Here is a 13,069-nt window from a genome sequence, read left to right as displayed (position 1 = left end):
TCTAAACGATCTAGTTAATCAGAAAGGAAACAATGAGTTCACTACTAGTATTATTTTACAACTTTTTCAAAGCTTTTATGTAGACAATTCGGTTACTAGTGTAAATACGAGGGATCAACTAATACAATTTATGACGGAATCTACGGCTATGATGAAATTAGCGAGTTTTGATTTGCGAGGGTGGGAGTATAACAGAGATAAGACATTAGAAACCCAAACAGCTGTGTTGGGCATCACATGGGATAAAATAGACGACACATTATCTCTAAATATACCAGCTTTAAATCAGTTTCGCTAAGCCAAAGAAACGAAGCGAAACATCCTCGCGTTAGCACACCGCGTTTTTGATCCCTTAGGCTTCGTTTGCCCTGCAGTATTGTTACCGAGACTTCTACTACAAGAAACGTGGAATAAAAAATTGAACTGGGACGATGACGTACCGTACGAATCAAGACAAAAATTTTTATTGTGGGTAGACGATTTGATAAACCTAAAGAAAATCCGTATCCCTAGATGTTTCTTAGGGGAGATCGAGGAAAATAGTAAAATCAGCCTACACACCTTTTGTGATGCAAGTAGCGTTGCTTATGCGACAGTAGTTTATATTCGCGTTGAAAGTACGTCGGGCGTAAAAGTATATTTTGTCCAAGCAAAAAACAGAATCGCGCCAGTGAAAAAAGAAAAATCGAACACGCGCATAAGTATTCCACGACTAGAGCTACTCGCCGCCGTTATCGGTGTACGTCTAACAATCGGTATATTAGACAGTCTCTACCTCGGTAAAGTGGACATATATTATTGGTCGGACTCATCCACGGTCCTAGCGTGGATACAACGGAACAATAATTGGGGAACCTTCGTATTCAACCGGGTGAAGGAAATCGGACAATTCACTAGTCCAAGCCAGTGGCATCACATTCCCGGTGATTTGAATCCGGCGGATTTACCGTCGCGCGGTTGTACATGTAATCAACTGGCATCTTCGCACTGGTGGGAGGGTCCGCGATTGCTCCAAGAATGCGCGTAGAATTGGCCTTCTAACGAAGTCAAATATGATGAAAAAGAAATATTCGAAGAAATGAAAAAGGGTACGATCAAAAAAGAGACAGACAATGTCATTTTGCTAACGTTGACCAACCGTAATCATAACGAGCACCGGTGGTATGAAAAGTTTTCCAGCTATGCAAAAATCGTAAGAGTTTTTGGCTGGATGAAAAGATTCCATTATAACGCGAAAAATAAATTAAACCGTCGAAAAGGGGATTTAACGTGCCAAGAAATCGAACACGCCGAAATTAATTTATTAAAGCTAATACAACAAGAAAGCTTCGCGGGCGTAAATGACGAACAAATTAGACACCTATCACCTTTTTTAGATAAATATGGAGTAATGCGGATAAAAACAAAAATCCTCATGAGAGAGGACACCTATGATTTTAAATGTCCGGTATTATTGCCAAGAAAAAACAAATTTGTAGAGTATATTATCGCCGAAAACCATCAAAGGTTAAACCACGCAGGTGTCGAGATAACAATGAACACCTTATTGGATACTTGGCGGACGTAAGACAATTCGACTTGGGACTTGATATCAAAGAATTTTGCTTCATATTCCACGGTTTCGTTCGTCTCTTGCTCAATTTCTGCTTCAGAATAATCGTCTCCTTCCATTCTCAGATCCAAGTACGATTGCGAAATTGAAGTCAGTTGTTTTGTCTTTGATTCCAATTGTGCTAGGGAGTTTGAAATCGCTGTCCTACTCGATCCCTTTGCTGGATCCAGTAATGCATTCAAGATGTTGTACACCTTTGTGAATGCAATGCGAGCCATTGTTCTTTTCCTTTTTAAAAGATCCATTTTAATGATAAAGCACTAAAATAACGATTCGCACAAAACTGTAAAACTAGTAAGACCCCAGTCCTGTCACGGTCGCCAAATGTTCAATTAAAGGTCGGGGTGAATAACAGTTTTTTACTTGTATTTTGTTCTATTTTCTTGTGTTTTGTTAAAATATATGATCCATATTTTGTACTACTTCGTCAAAACTGTTATTCACCCCGACCTTTAATTGAACAATCTGAACAATAAAGAAAGACTTATAATAGAAGAACTAATAAATGAAAATACTTCAATTTTTGCTAAAGATAAATACGATATAGGCACTGTGAAAAACTATGAAGCACAAATCGATTTACAGACAGAGAAATATTGCAGCAAGAGACCATATCGATGCACAGTAGAAGACAAGAAAGAAATTGAATCACAAGTAGCAAAATTATTAGATAAAAGATTGATAGAGGAGTCATACAGCCCGTTCGCCGCGCCAGTTACTCTGGCATTCAAAAAAGAAGAAAACATATGGTCGCGGAAACGGAGGAAATTGGAAGCATTTTAACTGATCAATATTCCGGGATAGATTCAAAAGAGTTCCGAGAGTACCTAGAAGAAAAAATGTGGGGTTTGGAATTATTTAAGAAATATAAGTATGAATATGTATAATGGTATGAGTGTGAGAATGATTGAAAGAAACGAAAGAATGCATCGGTCGTAGATGAAGAAAGGGACCGTTGCGTTAGATAAGGATATTAGTTTAGGTTTAGGGTTACACCGTCTAGACATGTCGCCTTTGTGTAGCTACATCGAAATCTCCCGAACGTTCTCGATGTTGGAATACAGGAAAAGCCTTTATTCGTGATTGGAATTAACGGGAAGTTTCCAGAAGGAATGACGAGAAACAACGGGAGACGATGGAGGGGATGTAGGGTATAAGTAGGCGACGGAAACGACTGGTGGAGCGTTATGCGTGCGGTGCGTTTTTCTGTGAGTTCAATAATAATTGAGGAGTGATAAGTGTAACGGGAGGTACGGAAAACAACGGGGAACGGCGAAGGGACAAAAGACGACGATAGGCGACGACGAGTCGGGTTCGGGTGTTCCTTGCTTATTAAGACTGTTGTTTTCGGACGTAGAGAGTTACACCTAGTATATCGTAGCATTAGATTATAACATCAATGATTAACATCAATGATTGGGTATTGGGGAGGAAAACTCAGTGGAACGATCACATAACCCGAATGACAGGGGACCGAATTGTGAAGATCGCTAGGGATAGATCACCACTAGGAAAACGAAGCCCAGGAAGACCACGAAAACGATGGGCGGACGATATACCTACAAGAAGCGAGTTGCGATGAAGAACAGGCAATATGCCTATTTGGACGCTGGAAGAAGGAAGAAGAAGTTTAGATTATAGATACTTACTATTCTATCTCTTTTAAAAAACATTATACCTTATTATTTATTAATAAATAAATACTACTACCATTATAAATATAAATCTTACAAAAATATACCCATCATCTTTACAAGTGTTGATTTCCCGTTCTCAAATGGTCTAAACGAGAGATTGAATCAGACACTCGTCAATAGGATCAGATGCAAAATGAATGAAAACAAGGAGAAGATAGCTTGGACAACGGTAGCACAGGAATGTGTGAAAAATTACAACGACACGAAACATAGTATCACAGGATTTGCTCCCTCATACCTGATGTATGGAAAAAACTCTACGACACTGCCTAAAAAATTAAGAATAACAATCACTGAGGAAGATTGGGTAAAAGATAAAATAACGGCGTTGGAAAACTCGAAAAAATCCCATGAGTATAATAGGAAGGTCTATGATAAAAATAGAAAACAGCTGACGTTGTCGGCAGGCGATTTGGTATACGTGGAGAACGGAAACAAGTTAAATAGGAAAAAACTGGATGAATTGAGAAGTGGACCGTATGAAATTTTGAAAAAATTTTCGAACTCAATATTTGAAGTTAACATGGGACGGAAAAGACAAAGGTCAAATTTATTCCATGTATCAAAATTAATTCCAGCAATAACGGGAAATTCATAGAAGAAAAAGAAAAAGGGTTTTTGTTAATTGCTGATTTGGTTATAAGATAGTTATATTATTTGTACATTATTCATAAGAAAATGTAAACATTTTCTCCTTCGGGAGGGAAGATGTAAAGAAATATTCTTTAATTAATTTACCGCGTTAGTCAAAATCGTCGGTACATACAACTGACATATAAGTCAGATGTTGTAAAAGAGAGGGGGATAAATAAGAGTTGCGAGATCAGTCGCGAGCGTTTACTTGAGCAGTAGGGACGATACGGTTTATAACGAACAGTAAATGTCGTTTCTTCTCGTTACAGAAACACAATTTTGTTTTTAACTGTATTCTACCTACACCATAAATAGTCTTATATGTATATTTGTAGTATTTTTATGTTGTATATCCTATGTGTAAAGGAGTAATATTAGTTTAGGATAAGATATAGGATAATCTAATCTTAGTTTGTATAAGATAGAATAGAGAATTTATGGCACTATAGAATCCGTAAGATATAGTGTGCTCAATAAGGGGTCAAATTTCTGAATTTCAGCCGTATTCTTGATTCTTTGATCTAAGGGTAAGTCGACGACGAACTATACAAAAAATCATATACATTCTTAATCTTTTTCCTTACATGTTTCCTACATGTCTATGTTAGGTACAGTGTGCATGCACGGGAGCATGCAAAAATTTTCGATGCAGCTGCAGAAAAGCAGGGATGCTTTGCACAGAAATGTGCAAAAATAGAATAATAAAATTTGCGACTCCATATTTGGGTCCCTATAGCGTAACGCGTATTTTACGAGGAGACAGCAGATACGTAGTTCGTAAGTTTGGTGAGCATGAAGGCCCATATAATACAACGGTTTCCGCTGATCATATGAAACCATGGATTGTCTATACTAGCGAACAGAGCGAGTGCGAGAATGAAAGCGAGCAAGAATAAAATGTAATAAAATTTGTAAACGAAGGCGCCTATGTGTGTGTGTGTGTGTGTGTGTGTGTGTAGGGATGAGTGAGATATAAAATGTAAGATTAATGCGGAATTAGAATAAAAGGTGTTATGGATGAATGAATGTGTGAAAGAAGAGGAGAGAGACATTAGAGGACGAATGTGTGTGCAGAATGGCCGAGTGTGGGATTGGAAAAAATTCATAAGTAGAAGAGTGAATAAATATAAAGGCAAGAAACGTTAAGATATGAATGTTCGAGAACGATCATTGTTAAATGTATACGTTGGCATTTTGGGAATGAGTGGAGTTGTTTTCCTGGTATGTAGAACTGTGCTGTCCTCTGCTGTTATGGTGTGAGAAAATGAGAGAGTATGAGTACATGCGTGTGTTTAGCGTAGATGGATGGGATACGAGAAGCGGAGAATAATATAAGATGAGAGTCAGTCGTAGAAGAGGATTGCAGAAAAGAGTAAAAGAGATAAGAGTTAGCGGTAGCAGAGAAATCGCGGAGTAAGAGGAATAAAGAGTATGAAAGTATCAGAGTATGAGAGTGAAGAGTAAAGAGTATAAGAGTAAAGAGTAAAGAGTAAAGAGTAAAAAGTAAAGAGTAAAGAGTATCAGAGTAAGAGAGTGTAAAAGTGGGATTACAAAAAATATCCTACAATTTTATATTATTTGATTTTAACGCTAGGTTTACGAGACTCGTCAATTTGACGAAATTCAAACTTTGCAATGAAATATCTCGAAAACCGCATGATCGATTTCAACCGTTTTGCATCGTAAATTAACCATTTCTTCTAAAGAATTTATAAACACAGTTTTTTTTTCCCTAAGCCTTTTACTTTTTGAGATTCATATATGGTATACTTCTATCTCTACGGGACCCGTCAAATTGAAGAGTTAGCTGGTTAGGACGAGTAAAATAAGAGTTAGAAGAATAGATTAAGAGTTAAAAGAGTATAGTAAGAGATAATAAAGTAAGTCAGAGTATCTATAGGGAGTAAAAATAATATTTCTTACATTTATGACTTTACTAACGTAACATACTAATGATAGGACGTAAGATTGATAACTTAAAAAAAAAGATTTTGACTTATTAATATTTTATTTTTACTTTAAGCCTTATATTGTTCAACTCAGACTTAGTTTGAATAAATTGATTTTTTAATGTAAATACGTATTTTCATCAACCCGTCAATTTGACGTGTGCTCGTAGAGATAGGTATATAAGAAACGCCAGTAAACCTAGTGTTAAATATTATCGATTAAATTTTACAACACATTTACGTTTTTATAAATACTAAAAATTCAGCCAGTCAAGAAAGGAATATAAAGTAGTATACAATAGAATATAATGTAAATTTCATATTTCATTATTGATAAACATATTTGATAAACAATATAAAAAATAATAATTAACACAATATTTTTGGTGTATTTCCTACAATATTCATTAATATTGTCTTAAAGTATATGATGACATATATGTTATATGTATAGGTCATAACTATAGGTCAACTTTTGAATAGATAATAATGATACTTTATAATAATACTGTTATCAATGTCCATGTCAAGGTACATTTGTGAATTATATAATATTTGCCAATTCATAACTAAAAATATTTTCTTTTCATTGATAAGTATATCATCATCAAAATATATAAAAAAAGAATAATTATATCAAAATTAATGTTTAAAGTTTAATAGTCCACTTTTTCTCATGTTGTTTGTGTTCCGATGTATACAGATGTTCGCGAAGTCTCGCAATACCATAAACAGTTGCTTTACAAAATTTGCAGCAAATCTCAGTATTGAATGAATTTCGATCATTTCTGTACGGGGAAAAATTATTTTGATATTAATGACTAATAATATGAAACGAGATTAAAAAGCACAACAATATTTTTTCATCAACTTACTCTGAAGCAAGAATGCGTAATTCTTTAAGATGATTTGTTAATTCTTCTAATTCATCATCTGTTTCTTTTAATTCTAATGCCCAATGTAAATTGTAAATATTATTTTTAATCATGGCATTGCCGTAAGGTTTTAAAAACAATGATTCATCATACATTGCCCATTTATAAAAATTCCCTACCATTTCAGGATTTTGCTTTTTTCTACTTTTATTTATAAGTTTGGACAATACTGCTTCGATTTTATTTTGGCAAGTGATCATTTCCATAAAATGATTGTGCCCCTTAATGTTTTCGCTAATTTGCATGCCAATATTCATCCAATATCGCAATCTATTTATCTGTAAATATAAAATTTGAACACAAATTTCATTTTATGATGTAATATTAAATAAATCCACAGGGTGTTGCAAAAAAATGTTACCACACTTTGATTGTTTTAAGTGTTCCAAGTTGTTATGTTACCATACTTTGAAAACTTGAAACACTTTGAAACATTAAAAAAACACTAATAAACACTTAAAAAAATCAAAAGATGGTAACTTTTTTATGCGACACCCTGTATATACCAATCAAATACAGTAAAACCTCTTTTTGTGCGGTCCTTTTTTATACGATTTTATTTTTGTGCGATTTATTTTTATGCGGTATCTAAATCTCAGCAGCGTTGCTACCAGTTTTATGTTTTTTTTCAATGTACATATACATGTGTGGACGAACTCTGATTACATGGTCTCTTTGACGACGATGTATCCGGACTTCGCGACGCTGTTCATCTGATTTAAACAATCTTGAAAGCATTGAAAGCATTTTCACATCTATATTTCGCAAATAATTGATGTATTTTCTAAGTGCGACTTTTTTTATGCGGTCCCTGTCTGCCGCATAAAAAAAAATTAGGTAGTATATCGTACAAAGTTGTTTATAATATGTAAGTATTTATAAAATTACCGAATATTTTTTTGTACGATTTCTTTTATGCGGTCCCTATCCACCGCACAAAAAGAGGTTTTACTGTAAATATATATTCTCACATCTTGTAAATCATCTAATGTTATTTCAACATCAAAATTGATTTCCATATCATGTTCTGGAAAAATACTTTCTTTGGTAGAACTATCATATCCTAATCCACACAATGCTCCGATAAAATATGAACCAAGAGAATTACGTCGTAATTCCATTCGTGGTGTAAAAATTAAAGCCAGTAAAGCTGTTAGGCCAGGAATGGCAGGTAGTAAAGTGGTATTATGTAATATTAAACTGTTATTAGCTACATTCTGGTTTACAGATCCAGCTACTAAGAGATTCTCTAGCTGTTCTTCCCAATTATTATCAAGAATAACTGAATTAACTGAATTCTTCTCAATATAGATTTTCTTATCTCTGCCAGCAATGGTAAGATGTTGTAAATTACATTCGAGGGGAGAAAAAGGACCACGTAAATGTACTGTAGAAATACATTTTGAGTCTTCAGGAGGATTAGGATAATCATTACATAAATCATAACAATCGTCGTATTGCATCTTCTCATAACAAAGAATTTCCGTTGTATTCATATTTTTGTAGTTTTTCCTTATATTATTGTTACGTTGTGATAAATAACTTTCTTCTTTGAGAATTGCTAATTTAGTATCTATTAATATTTCATTAATATTAAATTTTTTATCTTTAATTACAGATATTAATGTTAAAGCTATAACACTATTAACAACAGAATATATTTCACCAAATATATTTTCATTATTTCCAATTAGCTCATGAAATTTTAATTCAGCTTCCTCAGACCATTGTATCTTGTAACTGTGTATTGTGGAAGGTTGTATATTAGCTAAAACACATTCCAGTGCTAAAGCTGGGATTTTTATAACACTTTTAGCATTTGTGATTTTTCGTATTTCGTTAATATGAATTTTTATGGTATAACCAATATCAATTAATTGGCATAAAGCAAACTTTTTATTATGTGTTTCAAAATAATTTTTAATAATACCACGATAATATTCTACTTGGAGATGTTCCTTCTTTAATTTCAATGGAACAGCCACAAGAGTGTCAATCTCGGGAAGAGAACTGAATTTACTCAAAGCATATTCTTTTTTATTTAGAACTTCTTTTATGTATTTTATCTTATCATGCGTATCTTTATCATTTATGTGTACCCAAAAATGACCAGGATTTATGATCTGTAAATTAAATATAAACATAATATATGCACATATAAAAAATATATTAACTTTTTATGAACATAAATAAATTAATTTACATACGTACGTTTACTAGCTTAATTGGAATGTATGAAATATCAAGACCTGGAAGATTTGGTTTAATATAAGCAGGTCTTTTATCTTCTTTTATAGAAATATTCTTGTTAAAAAATCCTGTTGGCTGTACTTCAAAATTCATTTGCTTTGCAAAATCAACAGCATTTTTTTCACTTAATACAGGTATTTTAATAGGAATGTCACATCGTCTCATTTTAATGGCCCTGTACATTGAAAGTGGAATTTTTCTTTCCTCATCTATATAATCTTTATTAAATTGAACATATAAACGTGTAGACTTAAACGAAACGTTTATTTTTCCAACAGAAGAATTGAGACAAGGTTGGAAAAGGTTCTGAATTTTCCGTGCGTACAAAAGTCCTGGTTGTTTAATTGGCCAACCTTGTAAATATACTGTCTTAGTTATGTCTAGTCCATTCAAAATTTTATGTCCCTCTTTTAATTCTTCAGTATTATGGCGTTTAATACAATAATTAGGATAAAATGCACCAGCAATAACAATTTTAAGAATAAGTGGTCGTATTTCATCATTCCACTTGACTTTATTAATTCCAACACTTTCAATTATATTAAATTTTTCCAACTTTTGGGTCACCTCAAGAACGAGAGCCTCAATTTCACGCAATACTTTTATTTGAACAAATTGTCTTTTTGCCCATCTTTTCTCTATATCACGGCTAGTTAAACGACGGTTTGCTTTCTCCCTTGTCCATACTTTGTAAACATTTAGAAATGCTATACAATCACTTTCTGAATCATTAGCCCAAGTAAGTTTCACATTATAAGCTAATAACTTCTGTCCAAATCGGCTACAAAACAAATCTTTTATGGTCATACTACAACCAATTATTATTGCATCTCTTAAAACACTGAAGAGATGACCTAATACAATCAATTTAGTAACGTTAATATTTAATGGCAGAGAAGCCATTATACGGCCAAGATCTGTTAATTCACCATCAAGTGCTTTATTATCATTGCTAAGTAACGCGCCAGATTCTTTTAATATCAGTATAGTACGTTCTATGTTGCTAAGATCGGGTGGATCAAGACATAAAGCTAAAATAGCTTTAGGTTCACCCATATCTAAAATTTTAGCCTGAAGAATTATATTTTCGAGAGGAGCTCTCAACATTTCAGGATTTCCTTCTTCAGGTAGTATTGACTTGAATTATACCAAAAAATAAATTAATTCATGATTTTTTCTTTCTTTTAAGCGAATATGAAGTAATACTTACATTATAAAAATTTTTTGGTACTAATCTATATACTCTACCATCCATTACACGACCTGTACGACCAGCGCGTTGTTTACAATTCACTTTACTGGCCCAAGAAAGCTCCAAAGATTGAAAATTAGTTTGTGGATCAGTCACGAGTTGTTTTGTTAAGCAAAAATCAATCACTGTCAAAAAAAAATAATATATTTTAATTGAAATATTGATTAAATTTTATTTAAAATACTGATATAGTCATACCAAATTTCACATCAGGTACAGTAATGCTACTTTCAGCAATATTTGTTGATAAAATAATACGACGATAGTTTTTTGGAGGTTGCTCGAAAATTTTGAATTGTTCCTCGCTTGTAAGTGAGGAATGTAAAACGACAATATCCCATTTAGAGCTTTTATATTTTGGAGACATTAACATATTATGTAGTTCTTCTATTTCATAAATTCCTGGCAAAAATATAAGAACGACGTGTCTATTAAAAGATCCTATTCCAATGTCATTTCCTGCATCACCTACTTTCATGTCTAACTCATCCAAAACAATTATTATGCGTACACAAAACTCCAGTAAATTTCTTGTGACTTTTGGTTCATGTGGTGATATTTCTGGTAACTATTAGATATATAATTGTTTTTATATAAATATTTATAATTATTATACATAAAAACGTATTCATATTTAAGAATTATATAAGGTTGTATTTATTACTTACTTCTCCTAACATTCCAAGATGACAAAGATAATAAATCTTGGTATTATACAAATTTTGCTTAACAATACTAATGACAGGCGCAGGCTCAAGTTTATTCCCAACAGGCGATGAAAAATAATTAGCAAATTTATCAACATTAAATGTTGCAGACATAAGTATAATCTTCACGTTACGGGAATTGGTCCTTAATAATTTTCTTATAACAAGTAATAGGAAATCCAATTCTTGATCACGTTCATGAACTTCATCTAGTATAATATGAGTGTATTCCAACATGTGTTTTCTATAGATCAATTTCTGTAAAAGTACTCCAGTTGTACAATACGTTAGACGTGTATCTTTAGAAGTACAGTTCATCATTCCTATTTTATATCCAACAAGGGTTCCTACAGGCCATTTTCTTTCTTGACTAACTCTTTTTGCAATACTTGAAGCAGCAATGCGTCTAGGTTGAGTTACTATTAAAAGTTTTCCAAGAAATATTTGATTAATTTAATTCCATTCAATAAAGTATGAATATATTTTGAATGAAAATTTATTAAAAAGAAGAACTAACTTTTATACAGTTTTATATAAGCATGGTAATATAAAAAAAGATAAGTCACCTATGATGTTACAATGAGCTTTTTTTTGGTAACACGAATCAAGTATATACTGTGGTACTTGCGTTGTTTTACCACAACCAGTCGGTCCCTCAATGATAATTACAGAATTGGTATCGATCATTGAGATTATATAGTCTTTCATACCGGTGATAGTTAAATTTGTTTTTAAATGGTTAGAAAAGTCAAATGTATTATATACATGTAATTCATCATTATAAAGTTCTGGTTGAGTAGGACTTGTTCCGACAGATACATCATCTATTTTAAGTTCGCTCTCCAACATATTGGATATGTAACTTGTAGAAGACTATTTAATAAATTACATAATCATAAATTGAAATATTTATTAAATATTAAGCAAAATCAAGTATAAAACTAATATAATACCTTCAAAAGTTCTTCTTCTTCTTTCTCTATGTACTTCCCTACATAATTGATACCTTTAGTAGCACTTGTACGTATTGGTTCGAAATCTATTAGATCGTCTACCGCAGAAATATTACATGATTGTAATCTTTGGCTATACGGAGGTGGTAATTGGATTTTTTCATTACATTTTAAAATATTATAATCCATGGTGTTCGCCTATTCGAATTATAATAAAAAAAAAAAATGAATAATTATAATTTCAATAATATGATATGCACGTGCATATACGCTTCCTAATGTTTTATATCTAAGAATAATTTCCATTAGCTTTGTTAAATTATATGAATAAAAAAAACATTAATTATTTTTCTTATCTATAATTTTATCGAATGTACTATATTTCTTTTTAAATAATACTTACCTTTTATTTAATTATAAAATTATTTTAAGGATTTTTACTATCTTTCACCTGAAAGCGCGTATCACTTCACTTACATCAGGTTAAGGAATAATATATCAAACAAAAGCGCACCAAACGATTAGCGCTTACAGTATCAATTAAAATCATATTATCTATGAATGTGTGTGAGTATTGGTAATTAGTGAAGAAGTCATCATGATATCACTACAGAAAGAAAATGTTACATGCAGTAGGAATTTTAAATTGAAATTGCAAGACCAAAGAATGCAGAAATACTTCTGTATTCTTTGTTTAAAGTTTATTCAAATAAAACAAAAATACATAAAAGCTCACAAGTTTCCTTCTTTATCTACCCAGGTTCATTTTAGTTACTACCGGGACCACCAGTGGGCGAAAGTAGGTACTTAACGCGATAACGATAAGAATACTGTATTCTTTGATAGTATATGATAGTATATGATAATATATGATATATTCTTTGATAGTATATATTGTGATAGAATTTTAAATAATTATATTTAATTTTTAATGTATAAATATATGTGTGTGCCTGCAGAAATGCATTTATACATATATTTTAAAAGTAGTCATTTAAGGCGTTCAAATAGAAGAAAATCTCAAAGGTTTGTTGTTAAATCTAACGATTTGAAATACCCATGTACGTGTGAGAAGCCTGCA

General features: G+C 32.3%; 1 protein-coding gene and 1 long non-coding RNA gene across 5 annotated transcripts; one reads left to right on the top strand and one right to left on the bottom strand.

Moving 5' to 3' along the window:
• Window positions 1-4,217: 4,217 nt before the first annotated feature.
• On the top strand, window positions 4,218-5,413 carry LOC122519190. Its single transcript, XR_006304275.1, has 2 exons — window positions 4,218-4,469; window positions 4,551-5,413. It is a non-coding gene; the product is annotated as an uncharacterized LOC122519190 (long non-coding RNA).
• A 424-nt stretch (window positions 5,414-5,837) lies between these two features.
• Window positions 5,838-12,707, bottom strand: LOC122518867 (probable ATP-dependent RNA helicase spindle-E). Of its 4 annotated transcripts, none has more exons than XM_043638026.1 (10): window positions 12,392-12,707; window positions 11,989-12,186; window positions 11,602-11,908; window positions 10,997-11,454; window positions 10,527-10,896; window positions 10,287-10,453; window positions 9,038-10,213; window positions 7,798-8,949; window positions 6,767-7,104; window positions 5,838-6,679 (listed from the first exon to the last, which is right to left on the bottom strand). In XM_043638026.1, the coding sequence occupies exons 2-10, from the start codon at window positions 12,175-12,177 to the stop codon at window positions 6,541-6,543; spliced, it is 4,296 nt and encodes a 1,431-aa protein (XP_043493961.1). In that variant the 5' UTR covers window positions 12,178-12,186; window positions 12,392-12,707; the 3' UTR covers window positions 5,838-6,540. The 4 variants fall into 4 exon arrangements, with proteins under 4 accessions (XP_043493961.1, XP_043494023.1, XP_043494100.1 ...); XM_043638088.1 differs by having other exon boundaries at window positions 11,989-12,086; XM_043638165.1 differs by lacking the exons at window positions 11,989-12,186; window positions 12,392-12,707 and having other exon boundaries at window positions 11,553-11,694.
• Between the last annotated feature and the right edge of the window lie 362 nt (window positions 12,708-13,069).

This window comes from Polistes fuscatus, unplaced genomic scaffold (genome assembly GCF_010416935.1).
Source record: "Polistes fuscatus isolate 324 unplaced genomic scaffold, CU_Pfus_HIC Scaffold1, whole genome shotgun sequence".
NCBI lineage: Eukaryota > Metazoa > Arthropoda > Insecta > Hymenoptera > Vespidae > Polistes > Polistes fuscatus.
The sequence above is the reverse complement of the archived record's forward strand: the minus strand, read 5'-3'. Positions and strand labels throughout refer to the sequence as shown.